Raw genomic sequence first — 15,616 nt, 5'->3', positions numbered from 1 at the left:
CTGATGTTTTGTTATTCCAATTATTTCATTTCTGCCTATGTTTACCTCAATGACACTTAGATTTTAAAGTCGTAATAGTCCCCTCTGGTCATTTGGAGGCATTTAGGACACAGGCACTCAAGGCAATAGAGTCTCGGGAAAGGCTGGTGAAAGGGCAACAGAGGTCAGAGGGCAGGGGTCACAGTGTACAAGGAAACTGAGCTAAAGAGGGATTTCATGAAAATGAAAGAAAGAGCACAATGAAGAAAGTTTTATTGATCTACCTGACAGAAAAAAGAAAATACATGGATTACATAAACTAGATTAGTTTCCTCCTTAGTGATTATGATCAGAGGTGAAAGACTTATACCGGACGGAAGAAGGGTTTACTAAGCTCTCAAAAAAAAAAACAACAAAAAAAAAAACATGCAACTTGCATTGCAATGTCACTACAGACTTATTAAATGATTTGATGTGTGTCCAGAGGCTAATCCTAGCGTTGCTGTAGGTAGAACGTGCAAAAAATACAGACTGTTGTGAATAAAAAATCTCTGAGTCATTTGCCGAACAGGATCAAAGATTGCATGAAGGCAGTGTGTCTGGTTGAGACGTTATTACAAAATAATGAGATATGTGTTACAGCTCTCCTAATTGTAGCACCTCGGAAGTACAAAAATAGTACATGGTACTTAAAATACTACTCATCACTTCAGATTGTGAGAAGAAATAGTTCAGATTCTGTTTAAAACTTTTGCATGCACACATTTAATTAGCCTTAATGAGTACAAAATGTTCTCAGGTCATGTTTAATAATCTTTGACTCTGATTAAAAACAGAGTTACATATAGCGATCAAAAATATACAGCGAGATTCTAAGTATATGAATAGAAAAGCATTTTTTAGCATTGTATTAAAAAACTGTGCAAAAGAGGGTGCTTTGCAAAACAGCTGAGAGATAAACAGTTCTGATAAAGAGTGAGAATAGTGCTGTCTACTGGACGGTTAAGGCTTTAAAGCTCTATTTCCCGATAATGACATTCCTGTAGCCCTTGACGTGACACAGCTTGCTGCTGTTGAAGTCGACCACCAGCTTTCTCAGCCCAGAATGGGTGGGAGTGAAGTAAATTTTCACCTTGGCATCTTCCCCTGGTCCCACTGTGGAGGCTAGCCTGTTGGATAAATATTTAAACATTATTAAACATTTCTTTTGTGACACACGCAGAGAGGGCTTTATCACAGTACTCTGATGGCATAAATATTTAGACAATCGATTACCATGACAGTTATGACTATTTATGGAGACCGTGCAGGGATGGTACAGAGATGTTTCAATAATGGTTTCATAATATTTTTTGATTAACCGGAGCTCTGTTCAAAAAATAGCACTGACCATAATAGTGCATCATGTTCATGCAGTCAGACATCCAAAGCTGCATTTAACTGAAGTCATTGATGGGCTACTCCTTACTTTATTCATTGAATGAGATCAAAGTATACAAATAAATCTATAGGGAGATCATTGTTGACTAATAACAAGCCACATCACTGGTAGTTCATCCAGTGCATTGTGTCTAAATCTACTGCTTGCTCCAGTAAACCCCTGTGCTGGATTTTATTTTTCTTACCAGTGGGCTCCTGTCCTGACTAAATAGCAGCGTATCCAGCCAGACATCTGGACAAGACTGTGACCAGGGCAAGAAATCATAAAACCAAACAACACATATCTCATAGTTTGGAATTTCAGTGGTGGAGAAACATTTCCATCATACGGAATTCATGAAGGACAAAATGACCGTATATGTATTTTGCATGTTTTCTGCTTCTTTGTCTTGAAGGAAAATATGAAAATGATTGAATAAAGGACAAACTGATATATCCTTGTGTCTACTGGAGAAAATGTTTAATTTGTGTTACAGTTTCCAATTCATGCCTGGTCAGTTGGCGCTGTGTGAGAGAAGAAGGGCAAACTCAAGCTGAATCGCGAGACACTCGTACCTCTCAGAGATGACGTGTCCCCCAGTCAGGTTGGCCCCCTCGATGCTGAAGCAGCAGTTCTCCAGCGGCTCTGGCAGCGGGTTTTGGAGAGTGATCTCTGCAGCCAGTTTCCGATTCTCCTTGGGTTCACCTAGGATCTGCAGAGCAAAGTCAACTTCAGGTATTAGGTAATGAAAATCTCAGCGTAGTTACAATACAGTTCTGCGTGGGCCAAGCTCTTTTAAAGCACAGGTAGAGGTACTGATTTCACAGCATACCTGTACAGACACAGTCGAAAAAATAAATCCAGACTAGTTTAAACGTCCATATCTATTGTTGCAGGTTATTGTACTCACTCTGACTTTGATTTCAGGATTATCCAGCACAATGCTTCTCACTGTCAGTATTGTCTCTTTGGTAGTGTAGTCCAACAACAGAGCTGCCAGGCGGATTAAGTTGTCCTCGGTGACAAGGCCACCGTACTTAGAGTAATTCAATCTCAGTGGAACCCGCCTCTCTAGAGGAACATACACAATAAAATTAAAACTCAGATCAAGTGTATGAACTTAGGTCAAGTGAACGCCACACAGCGATGTGGCTTACCTGCTCCTGGTGAGAGTTCTACATTGAGCAGATCTTTAAAGCCACAGTTCCCTCCCAGGAACCCATTGTAGGACACAGCGCAGGATCCAAACACCAGGCGGCACTTCTTCTCGCTTTGCGTGTTGTTAGTTACCACAGCAAACACGTCAAAGTCGCAGCCCTTCCTCATGTCTGACGTCACCTTGATGGCGAGGTGTAGGCCTTGATTCTGCTGCTGCTGGAGCAGCTTGTTTTGGTGGTTGGCCTTCATGAAAGCCTCCCGTTCTTCATCAGAACCTTGTAATGTGGATGCAACAAAATCACACACTGAATAAAAGAAGTCTCAAAGTTAAGTTTTGCCGTTCACAACAGTGAACTTCTATAGTATATTCAATATGACAAACAGTCTGTATGAGTAAAGGAGCATTAACCTGACCTTTTTAAACAAAGACTTGAGTTTTGGTACATTGAGATTAACAAATGCTGATAAGGAATGTAGGAATTTACACAGCCAGTGAGCTTGGTGTAATCTCCTGGTATGCAGAGGAAGTTTGTATATACTGTAGTTAAAAGCACATTTTGAGAAATAGATGTTAGGTTTGCCTACATGTACTAAATACAGCAAAGTACAGTATGGTGTTCTCTACCTTCGGGATACTTGTAGAGATGAGTGATGTCCTCTCTGGCATCACTGCCCACACTCTTTGTGCTGATCTTTTGGCCTACCACTGTAGTGGTAGTGACTTTTGATGTGCTGCCATCTTTTTTTCTCATGAAGGTGATGACATCAGCGTTGACCTCAGCAAATACAAATGGCGCATCATACTTAGACATGAGCTCCCCTTCCTTGATCGCCTTGACAGGGATGGGGCCACAGCAGTAGACTCCTGAAGGAAAATGACAAAACCAGATATGATGGATCCACTTTGATGAGGATTTCACTTGGACAGAAATATCATCATGGGTGCGCTGGTGCAGAGTGTTTGTTACCTTCACTTTTCTCCTGAGGTGTAGGGTCACTAGCCTGCCAGCCATTAAAATCTGATTTAAGGTCAGGCCTGGTCATCCAGCTCTCCACCCAGCAGTGATAATTCCTACAGATCCAACACACACCATCAGCTTGCCTATACTTGCACTTTCTGGCTGACTGAAGTCAGAACTGAGCCTCCGCTGTGAAAATCTCTACTCTCAGGGTTTGTATAAACATAATTTCCATTACATTAATAATCAAACCTGGGGGATGTTACAAACTCATGGGAAGTACATCTGATTAAATAGTGCTGTGTTTATACCCAAAGAAATAATTTATTTAATTTGAGATCGCATTGACATATCTGAGGTAAAGTACAGAAATTAAAATACAAATTAAACAGCTTTCAAAGTTTCTTACTTTCACTTTCACTTACTTCACAGTCGTCCAGACTATCTGCTAATTTTACAGATATCTCTCTTTGAAGTCTATGTGCCTTCATTCTTCACAATATGTAAAGTCACTACATTTCAAGTTCTGCCTCCTACTGTATTATTACATTTGTAAAATGTACGAGTATTTACCAGATCATTTCTCTGGACTGAATGAGTTCTCCATTTTCGTTGATGTAGCGTTCAATCACCAGGTTGCTGTTGGTGTCGTGGGCTGACCAGTAGTTGGTGACAACTCGGCAGGGAATGCCAAGGGCTCTGAAAACTGACAGTGTATAGAACCAACTTAGATTGTGATACACAGAGGAAGGGTAAAATCTATATCATAAATGTGTATGTACATATATGGTGTTATGTTGTGTCTGTTAGAGACAAATCAAGTGTGTTTTCCAGTGATAGGCTACTGAGCACCGCTCTGTCCTATCTTACTTGAGCAGGCCACTGCAGCGAACACCCAGCACTGTCCGTAGCGCACAGGCTGACAGGCTTGTGTGTCCCAGTTGCGCAGAATTTCCACACTGCCCCTCCAGAACATGGGGCTCACACCTCCTTCATAACCATCTGTCCATTTTCCCAGCAGCACCCCTCTGTCATCATTACAATTCACCTGACAGGCAAATGAAAGGAGTGTAAAACATGCGTTAATATGTGAAATACAAGCTTTTTTTACATGTCTTTGGTAACACATACCTATGAATGTCTATGCAAATAAAAAAAAAACAGCAAGTATTTCTATACAAACAGAAAAGTGCATTAAAATATCAGAAATGAATATTTGGCTTACCATAGCACTCAGCACTCTGGACACATAGATAGGATTTCTCCTCCCTGAGCAGTCTTTGCCAGGATTCCTCAGACATTTAGGATTCATATCCAGAATCCTCAGACAGATATCAAGGATCCCACTTTCAAACTGAACAAAAAAGCAAGTCATTACTGCAGATCAGTTGTTAGTCAGGTGTTAAACATGTTCTTTTTTGAAAACCTTTTAATAAAAACAAGTGTAAAGATTGAGCAAATTAGATGTTTAATTCTGACATTCGTCATGAGTAATGCGCTGCTCATGCCAAGCTAATCAAACTGTATTGGATATTAAAGAAAAGGCTGAAAAAAATAACACTCCTCTCATTCATCATGAGACTGGTTGCTGTCAGATGTAAGTATCTCAGTTAATTTCTGTGGCAAATGTTCAAAAATGACTGTATGTTTGGAGTTATGTAATGCATCATTAATAAGTTCATAAGTGCTTATTTCCCTGCTATCAGGATAGATTCTGTCACAATGTTGGTTGGCCTGGTTGGCTATACATGCATGATTAAGTGAAGCGGACAGCACCACTGTTGGTGTTGGTACCTGGCCAAAGTTCCAGGCGATGGATGTGTGATGTTTGGGACTGCCTCGAAAGATGAGCCCATCCTGAGACAAGACATATTCTGCCAGACTCTGCTCATTTTCCATGTATACAGCATCACCTGTAGCCAAGAGACATAGCAAACAATACAATGACTGCTCTACTGCATGTCCTAAGTGGTGTATGACAGCTAGAGTATAGGTCTTAATTCTTTCGAAACTAAATACACATATATTCTCACCCTGCAGGTGAGTTTATTCACGCCATTTAAATAAAATTTGAAACTTCCACTTAAAGAGAATCTGATCATCTTAGTTTAGCATAAAGACTGTAAACAATTAGCGCATTATCTCTAATTTGGTTGTTGCCTAGCAATTACATGGACAAGACGTCAGAAGTGACATCTCCTCCAAGAATGTGTCTGACAAATATTTTCCTGTAAAACAAGACATTACATGTTGATTAGCAAGCCTTAGGCCAGTAGGTGAATTTTGTTATATTTGGACAGGGCCAGGCAAGCTAGTCTCTTCTGTTTCCAGTCTTTACGCGACCAGCTGTTTGTGTAGCCTGACATTTAACAGGAGGATGAGAGTGGTATAGATCTTCTCATCTAACTCAACTACTGCTCCTGAATAGCTCCTATCATAATCCCACTCTGACATGAAATATGATCATCAAAGAACTTTGTACTCTAAGATCCCTACACAGGATCCACTGCATGACAGCTTGACATATGGTTTGTTTACCCACCTGGACACCAGGGGTTAAAGAGCAGAATAAACTCAATCCGCCCCGACTGCCCGAGGGTCAGGGTGTAGCGGCCTATAGGCGCATCAGGGGCGGAGCAGATGGACAGGGCCACCATGTCCCCAGGGGGACTGGTGACAGCGGCGCTCCAGCGGGAAGTGTCAATGTTGGCAGACAGACCGAAGGAGGCCCTGGTGCCATACTGCTCAGAAGGTTGAGGACCTGCATGTCACAGTGAATGTGGTTAGAGTTCTGTATGTGGGAAGAAACCAAGAGATTTAATGAAATATTTGTGTCTGGGAAATGGAAACTAAACCCATTTTCACTGTTTTCCCAAACCATGCTACACTTAGTTCAAACATCTAAGGAATCTTATCATGCATGGTCAGTGTAACTGGGTAATTGCACCTAATTAAGACCAACACTGGCTGAGATTCAAGTCTCACTCTGTGACCTCAGGTCACATTCAAATACTGCTAAACTATGTAAACTTACATTACATTTAGTCATTTGGCAGACGATTTTATCCAAAGGACAATAGTAAAGCTACAGTGCAGTGGGAAACCTTCATGTAAGTATTAGGTACTACATCTATTTAATATCATTAATATTATGATAATATCAACACCATTTAATATCAACTTAAAATCATTTAGAAACAAACAGGTTGTTTGATCACTTCTCACTGGGTGGGATGAAAGATCCTCCTCCTATCCATTCAAGTGTACTTGACTTTCAAAGGTTGACATTGTTATCTATGATTATACACATGCTTTCCTGTTGGCAACCAACACTTCCTGTTTAAAGCGTTTTAGCAGGCAGCAGCAGCTGTCTTATCATAGTCTACATGAGAAGTTTATTCAATATTAAATGAGGAGAAGAGTCAGGTCATTTTCTGTGTTTTTCTTGAGGTATTGTGAAGGCAACTACATGGGAATACAGTAGCTAGGGCTCCTAACAATAACAGCTAAGTCCGTCAACACCCAGCAGAACTATGAGGGAGAGGTTTAGGTTAACAATGGAAACAACAACAGAACATTTTAAAGTTTCATGTTATGAAGCTCAATGTAAAAGCCAGTAAGAGTATGACTCATGACTGAAGAGGAAAATAACCTTGTTTCCTTCCTTCTTCTCACTGAGAGGACATACTGTAACTACAGTGTTTTTCCTTCATCCTGTATTCATTATAGGATCATTATGGCACACTTTTTTCATATTGTGAAAGTTCTGTTTACTTCCTTTTTTAGTCTCAGTTTTAATCGAGTACAAATGATCATTGGACAGTAATTTCAATATATCTGAAAGCATCTTGAACAAAAAAATGTGATGTTTTCATGTGAAATTGAAAATACTGCATGACAATAAGCGGGTCTATGCACCGATCTGATACCATGTAATGTATTGATAAACTTTATAGTCTCTCAACCAGATAAAGGTTTTTCTGGAAATCAATTCTTCTTTGCAGCTCTCAAAACAGTAGCCTACATGGGGAGTTGCATCGTGATGAAGACTTGATTTCTGGTAGGGTTAGGGTTAGCGTAATGTTAGCCATTGGTTAACTAAAAGCTAAAACTTCTTGAAAATTATTATAAAATGTTTCTGTTTTAACTGCTGCTTCTCTTTTCCTTTATGGCACACCCGGTTACGTGATGGCAGTCAGCTAATCATTGCGACTCAAGTCATTGAATGAGATACACAGCAATATGAGCCTCAGCACAGTTTGCAGTTGTAGTGCAGTTGTTGTCAAGTATGAAAAGACCCCAAATGAACACTGTAAGCTGACCAATTGATCAAATTATAAGATTAGACAAATTATTCAAACAATATTTGTGCTGAATGATTCTGTCCCGAGCTTTTCGATTCATATAAACAGGTGATCACTGTAACCATGATCACTATGAGCGGTTTCCACTGTAATAAAGGACAAATTCATCTTTTACAAAGGGTTTAACCTGAGCCATGCCATACAACAATGACCGCAATCATATCACATCCATACAGTGTTAGTAGTTTATAGCAGTTTTTTTTTTTTGTTTGTTTGTTTTTCAGCACATTGGTATGGGACTCGGTATCAGCCAATTCACAAATTCAGGTATAAGAATTGGCATCGATAAGGAAATATAGTATCGGAATATCTCTATTCTTTTAACCACTGATGGAAGTGCATTCAGTTATAAACTATCATTTAATAAAGTTGAGAAGAGGCAAAGAAGGAGAAGCACCTGTTTCTGCAACACAGTCAAGAGAGCTGACTCCTGGTTGATAGATCGAAGAGCGAAGGTACAGGCTGATTGTGAACGTTTGGCCTCTCCTCACGATCAGACGATCTACACCGTTGAGATCAGTACGATGGTCGGTGTTGTTGAACTCACACTCCAGGTTCCAGCGTTCAATGTCCAGAGCTCAAAAGAAGAAAGCAAAATGATGTTATTCAAAATATATAGTATATGCACATCAAGTATGGTTCTTATGGATGAAACATTAGAGTTACTACCATGACTGTAACTAGAGAAATATTTCTGCTATTATTCAGTGTGTTACAGTAGTTTTCAAATGGTAGATGGGGTATTTTTCAAGTATTCTCAAGCAATTTTCTAAAATTGTTGTAATTGTGTTGTGGAAAAAGTTTCTCTCCTTAGAGAAATAAACTCATAAATAAACACACAAAACACTGATGGTGGAGGATAAAAATAAGTATATTGCATATCGGTATCTGACAACCTTGAAACCAAAGAGAGAATCTCCTCGGAAAAAAGATCAGGGAGTAATTTATAGTATGACGGCCATGATTGGCTGGTTGCCCAAAAATAACATAATATTAATCAGTTGGACAGAAGCCATGAACAAGCTGGACAGTCACTAATACATGGATGAACGTCAGGATAAACACAGGGTCCAATTCTAGCGGCTATGGAAAAAAAAAGCCTCAACACAGAACATCTGTAATGCATTAGTAAGACGTTTCACTTCCTTCCCACATTCCAATACACCTACCAGGTACAGAGTGAATAAATGATAAACCAGAAAATACTTTCACAACACACTGTAGCAGTTAAAGAGTATTTCAGAATAAACATTGAATATTGTTAAGTATGTACATCTAGATTTAGCTCTTCAGTCAGTGCCTTGGTTCTTATTTTTACTTTAACAGGTTATGTAAATGTTTAAGTGTTGATGAAGTGCAAGCTGTAAAATGTACAGCTGGTGTACAATGAGGCATATTTAATAGAATTTACAAGGTGTAACGATTGTAAATGTATTTTTACTGCAGAGTTGTGGTGATTTATCTAGGAAACCATAATTTATTAGATTCTGGATTTCCTCATCTTGTGGCTGTGAATGTGATTTTTATATATTTTCTAAAAAGTAAACTTCTTTCCTTCCTACAAATTCAATTGTATAATGACTTCAATTTCCTGAGTGATTTCAAAAGTAGATTGGTTAAATGTTTCTAAAGGGCTCATTGTTTTATCTTCAAAGCCACCACACATTCTGTGGACTTTGGAATAAAAACTGTGGACTGCAGGACACTCACAGTCATTTACAGTAAGATCATTTGGTGTCACAGAGCGTTCTGTATGAGTTTAACAAGAGGTGAACTCTGACAGACAGTGACTCCCTGTGAATTGTGCAAACACACAACCACCAAACTCTCCAGTGCATGTTGTGACTAACAGAATCCCACCCTTTGAGTTCCTGTTTGTATGAAAACTTAGGATCCTCCTATATGATGTCTCCAAGGAGCTCCTGCTGCTGCTGACTAATCACTGGCTGGGCTGCTCCATGACATGTCAGGAGGTTAATGTTTCCCCATATATTAAGCCTTGATGTTAATAAAAGCCCTGGAAACAAGCATGAAGTGATGGTGTCAAGGCTGGGCTAGACTTGAACAAACACTAAGCTGCAAAGACTTCCTGCTGTTTTACACGAAGTCCATGAGGGATCATTCCACAGTACTTCTCAAGGTTTTGATGTTTAACTGATCTCAACCTTTGCTCTGTTCCTAAATGAAGACATGCTAGTGTATCTAATTGGGGCAAATGCTTTAAAGATGACAAGACTAACTATTCTGGGACAGCTGGAGTTTTGCAGGCAAAGGACTATGAGGGCTTCTCTGTTTAGTCTGTTCATACTCTCTGGCCATTTAACTCACATTTGATTTGTGCAAATATCAAATATCACGTGTAAGCAATGCATTGGAGAACAGATGCTACTTAACAGTTTATGTTAAAACCAATAAAACCGTTAGAACCATTAGGAGAAAGAAATACCTCACATGGTTCCAAAGAAGTTCTCTATTCTTTTTCTCCTTTTCTTTTGAAAATAGAGGAGTTTACTTTAATCACACCCATGTGAGGCAAGGGATTCCTATGAAGTGGATCTGCAGCTTAGACAATGTGAGAACAATTAACATAAGAAAGTCTAAAACCTTCAGAAACGACACAGTAATGGTGCAAGAGGACTGATGTAATTCTTTCTGTTGTGATTTGGGGACTCATTTTGGCTACATAAAAGAAAATTCCTTTTGATTTGCTCTCAACCTGCAGTGCCAGATGGTATGCATGTGTGGTGTCAAGCCAAACTGAATACATTTCATTGTCTAACAGTTTATTCTATAGGGACACATAACTTGTAGCAGCCCAGTGCTCTAATATGAATGCAATGGACAGACATTCCTCAGCCTTGACCCTGCCTTCTTCACTAAGCTTTACATACTGCACATACCCACGCTTTGCTCCCACTCTACCAACCATGACCCACACTGCAGAAGGACTGTCTCTGCAGCAGCACTGAGGCCAGCATAAGCCTAATAAGGAAATTAAAGCAAAATGCCACTAGTGTCATCTGGGTAGACTATTTTAACCCTGGAAAAATAAATATGCAAACTCCCATATGAAGAAAAAGAACTTTTCAGCCTTGCAGGTAACACCCATGCTGAATTCAGAGCTCCATCACAGGCAGCTTTAATTTAAAATGGATGCTTTGTGCATGTCTAACAGAAGGAAAACAGGTGACACTGATTCATCAATGTGCTGTTTATTCTAAAAGCTACCATTTCCAACAAGTTGTGGCTCATATTTGTGTTTAGCTGTTCCTGCAAAGTGATTTTTTAAAGTATACCAACTGTAAAAAAAGTGCACATTTCTTGTAAGATTCAGACTATGTTGTTCCAGTTATCCAATTAACACACACATACAAATATACATTGAATACAGATACTCTAAGCAGACACTGTATGCCTGTTCTACTAGAGAGTGGCTAACAGCCCTCCTTAGATATCTGTGGTATGCTTCACTCTCAAGTCAACAACAATTTCAACTTTTAGAGGTGATTCAGAGCAAACTTGGGGGTTTGACCAGTTTCTTGTCTGGGATGTTTTGAATGTTTTTACAAGAGCTTCAAGCAAACTATTTGTAGGGTGCTGTGTGCGCCTATAAAGACAGCAGCAGTTAAATGGTGGAGGCTCCAGCTGCCCTCAGCTGTTACTGTAAATGCTGAGGTCCCAGGGCAACAATGATCTGTTCAAACATGAGGGTGCAACATTTTTCAGATACACTGGACTTCAGATGTCTGATGCTTGAAAGAGCTCTCAATCCAGCAGCACAGGGTGATGGTATGTGACGGCTGTGAGAACTGTGCATTTGCCACCCTCTCAGCATGCTAGTGACAACAATACACCCCAGTGAAAGTCTGACCTTCCTGGACATTCACTTCTCAGTCCCTGACAGAAACAACTGCAGGCATCATTGAAACCCACTGACAGTGAGCAGCATTTAAAGTCACATTAACACAAACCACAATATTAGGGAACGCTTTGAAGAAAACATCAAAGCAAAATCCACGGAGAACTGACTTGAATACATTTAGGAAGACTGTCACTATGAATCGACCTTATTAAATAGCAAAGAATTTCCACTTATTTTTCTTAAACAGTTGATTTATTATCTGCTTTAAAAAAAAAAAAAAAAAAAAAAAAAGAAGTCTGTGCATAACTTACCTTGAGCCATGGCTGCTGCTGTGTTGTTGTTGTTGTTGTTGTTGTTGTTTTTAAACTAAACTGTGTCTTCAGTGAACCTCCTGCCCAGACGAGAGTCTCGTGTCTCACCCACTCTGCCGTCTTTATCTCGGTCTAACTAATATAGTCCTGTCCGTGCCAGTAAGTCTGAGGGTGGGCGTGACGCGACCCTCCCCTGCACAGGAGGCGAGCGCACATATGTTGCGTCGTACCCTCTGTGCGTGATTCATGAGAGTCTACGTCAGACACACAGAGAGCTATGGCGTATTACGAAATCCTAATTGCATTACCTCTCTGTACCCTTTAGCCTTTTTACCGAGCCGGCAGATTGGTAAAGGTTTTAATGTTTGAATGGAAAGACAAGGTAAGACAACAGCATGAGAGTGATGCAAAGAAGGTTAGTGGTATGCAACACTTAATTTGCAGGTGAAATGCTGTATTTGTCTTATTGTCAACAAAAGAACAGAACCAACAATACACAAGCGCCTCTTTTCTCACCTTATATGCTGAGCATAAGACAAAGGTAGAAGGCCATCTTACTCTGGCCCTTACACTCAGAAAGGTTTACTTTTTCATTTAATGTCATAATAAAAGAATGAAGAAGCATAAGTAAAAAGCATAGTAAAACATAGAAAATAGGCAGCCCAAGTATTAAAATTAAACCTTATTACCACTCTCAAACTGATTGACTGATGTTGATATGGATGATATGTTAAATAACAACTCACTCTGCATTATTAAACCTTTGAGATGTTGCTAAAGGTTTACTTCCATAAGTAAATCTCATCAAAACACTATAGTAAACAAATCATCTTCATGTGTTCGATTGGTCGTTTTTCAAGCCATTTATTCTATTAAATTACAATATTAGTTTACTTGCACTAATAGTGCATATATAATGCTAATAATGTCAAAATTCAAAATTACTGATAAAAACAATGTTTCATGAAGGACCACCTCCATGTTAGGCCCCTGTTAACTTATCAGTGCGCCACACCTTTGCATTGGGGGATATATCCTTTAATTATGATAAACAGGGTTTATCGTAGTAGTAATTTATTGAGTTAATGCCCCATACTTCCCTGCTATTGTATAGATGTTCCTTTTTTCACAATTAGAAGAAAGATTTGGGACATCAGGAGGAACCAGTGAGCTTACTGCTGAGTATCACAGACAAGATAAGTCTGACCACACTGAGAAGTGGACCAACACCTGTTGGTTTTGGTATCTTATGGCATTTGGCATTAAAGAAAAAGTACTGAATACTCATTCTTGTTTACGAAGGATTTAAATCTGTAAGTCATGACTACAGTACCACAGGGTATTACTGTAACCTGTATAAATTACACTTGAAACCTCCTTTAAGGCTACAACAGAGAACCATCACCATCACAACAAAAATTTGTCTTAGTACGAGATGAGGTAAAATGCACAAAAGGACAAATTGCACAAGCAACATTTCAAGTCAGAGCAAATTGGTTTATTCTTCTTTGGAAAAACTGGCTACAACATTTGTCCTGTGCTGAATATCAACTTGCCTGTCCCCACTAACACTTGTACCAATTATGTAAAAAAAATGCTGAAGTCAGTATAGAATCTGTGATTGTAACTATGTAAGTAAAAGTAGAGGATAAAGCCAGTCAGATGGTTTGAAGCAGTCTCTGCAGTCTAGTTTTAACTACAAACATGAGTCTTGGCTCCAGAGTTGGGCATTACGTCATCACGTGAATTCAGTGATTAACAGAACTGAAACCAAAGCCAGAGCTCTGTCCAAACCAACACATTGGAAATGACTGAAGGTCTTTGCCAAACCAGGCTTGGCTTCTTTGGAGTGTATGTGGCATCTATCATTACTCACTTCCAGATTAGATAATAAATGTTTGGCTGCTTCTGAAAAAATGGGGGGGGGGGAGAGAATTTAAGTCAGAGTGCCAGTGTCAGAGTTATAATGATTGCAAAAGACCAAAAGAGAAAAGAGAAGACAGAGAAAACAGTGGAACAAAAGGCTTTTTAGTGTAAAATTTCCTTAAAATAGACATTTGAAATACAATTAAAAATAATGAAGACAGCACAGCACATGTATAATAATAATAAAAATACACAGTGCATGTAGGTCTACTGTTGCTTCTGGCAAAGGCAACTGCTTTTGCACCAGGCAGTGACACTGTTTGCAGTGTCTTGAATTAATGGTTATTATTTTAAAAAAGCTACAGATTCCATCTTTATCATGTTTTACAAAGCTGACCTTGGTATTTGACTGACTCACACATAGAGTTGGGTCAGTAATGTTTAAAGGGAAGTGTGATATTTTTTTGCCAAATTGCAGCATCTATCATAAATAAGCTCAAGAGTTCCTTTGAAATACTACTGTTGTTAGTTCCAAATGTCTGAAATGTCTAAATGCCTGTGGTACAGTCTAATGTAGCTTAGTGGCAACAGAGTTTTATTTCCCTGTCTGCACTTTTTATGTGGTTTCTGTTGAGGCCAGAACAAGTCATTTTCTACATTCTCTGCAGAGTTAAACACAACCTTTAATGAAATACTCAAGGAAAACATGAATGATACTGTGTACTGTTCTTATGGCTACATCTGTATTATATGTCCATTTCTACGCTATATTTGAGCTGAGGTTGACATTAGTGCTACTGCAAAATATAGACAAATATTTTTAAAACTCTAAATCGGGCTGTAGGTAAAGTTTATTGTAAAAAAGACGGATAAAGACAAACACACATAATTACTGCAAATATTCTGTATTTCAAATAGAAAGCCATACAACAGTTACATAGATCAATATCTTCAAAGTAGTAACATGTGAGTTTACACAAAACTGTTAAAAAAAGACAAAGTGAATGTTTTTTTTTCAGAGAAAATAAGTGATTTTTATAAATCTGTACAAAAGTCAATACATTTCCTGCAGGACATTATTTATTGTTTTTTTTAATTTCACCACAGTTAAATTAGCCTTGTTTTCAAACTGCAGTATGGTGTAGCATTTTGTTATGACATGTAGGCACAGACTGTAGCATATCTATTATCTTCTGAATGAACTATGAAACTAGACTGATTTACAATACACTATGCAAAGTTGTCAGGTATGTTTTTAAAAATGTGTCACTGTTCATGTTCTGAATAAAGTACAATATTACACATTTTTCTGACCCTTCCTTTTAGTGGTGAGATTAAACAGGTGTATTTACAGGGTGGTAATGGATTACAGTAACAGCTCATATAAAAGGGTGTCTGTTTAAATAGTTTCCTCTTTCACGCAGACGTTAGCAGACTTCTCTCAGCATTTCTTGGTTTGCCTCAGATCTGCAGAAAAAAAAAAAAATCTTTAAACAAACTTTTCCTTCTCTCTGTGGCACAGTTTATTATTAGTATGCACATAACTGTTCAAAATAGTTGGATTATATACTAGGTTGAGAAAGATGGTTGGTATAAAGTTAAACTATACTCACTTTGTACCGTCTCTCACAGGTCAAACCTCAGTGGATTTTCCAACATTAGTGTTCTGAACCTGAGGGATTCACAAAAACATTATT

General features: G+C 38.8%; 2 protein-coding genes across 3 annotated transcripts in view; both read right to left on the bottom strand.

Annotated features, from left to right (window-relative positions):
* Positions 1 to 235: 235 nt before the first annotated feature.
* Positions 236 to 12,249, bottom strand: tgm2b (transglutaminase 2b). The gene is made up of 13 exons (XM_071493411.1): positions 12,054 to 12,249; positions 8,278 to 8,457; positions 6,059 to 6,277; positions 5,311 to 5,429; positions 4,742 to 4,870; positions 4,387 to 4,564; positions 4,090 to 4,222; positions 3,526 to 3,629; positions 3,183 to 3,422; positions 2,557 to 2,832; positions 2,310 to 2,470; positions 1,975 to 2,111; positions 236 to 1,148 (listed from the first exon to the last, which is right to left on the bottom strand). Exons 1-13 carry the CDS (start codon positions 12,061 to 12,063, stop codon positions 998 to 1,000), a joined length of 2,037 nt encoding a protein of 678 aa, XP_071349512.1. The 5' UTR covers positions 12,064 to 12,249; the 3' UTR covers positions 236 to 997.
* Positions 12,250 to 14,805: 2,556 nt separating this feature from the next.
* quo (quattro) overlaps positions 14,806 to 15,616 on the bottom strand; it is a 28,455-nt gene continuing 27,644 nt past the window's right edge. For both annotated transcript variants that reach the window (XM_071493409.1, XM_071493410.1), the window contains exons 23-24: positions 15,533 to 15,591; positions 14,806 to 15,386 (exon numbers count right to left, since the gene is read on the bottom strand). In XM_071493409.1, coding sequence (XP_071349510.1) covers positions 15,553 to 15,591 — 39 coding nt within the window. In that variant the 3' untranslated portion in view covers positions 14,806 to 15,386; positions 15,533 to 15,552. The remainder of the gene's footprint in view (positions 15,387 to 15,532; positions 15,592 to 15,616) is intronic.

Source organism: Trachinotus anak, unplaced genomic scaffold, assembly GCF_046630095.1.
Source record: "Trachinotus anak isolate AG129_WGS33_773 ecotype Australia unplaced genomic scaffold, CSIRO_AGI_Tana_v1 ptg000013l, whole genome shotgun sequence".
NCBI classification, from domain to species: domain Eukaryota; kingdom Metazoa; phylum Chordata; class Actinopteri; order Carangiformes; family Carangidae; genus Trachinotus; species Trachinotus anak.
This window is presented reverse-complemented; position numbering and strand designations above follow the sequence as displayed.

Bases quoted from the DNA above. Each gene is read 5' to 3' on its own strand.
- tgm2b (XM_071493411.1), bottom strand. The intron at 4,223-4,386 runs GTAAGATAGGAC...ATACACTGTCAG, and splicing joins CGCTGCAGTGGCCTGCTCAA to TTTTCAGAGCCCTTGGCATT. The intron at 1,149-1,974 runs GTACGAGTGTCT...TTTATCCAACAG, and splicing joins GGACACGTCATCTCTGAGAG to GCTAGCCTCCACAGTGGGAC.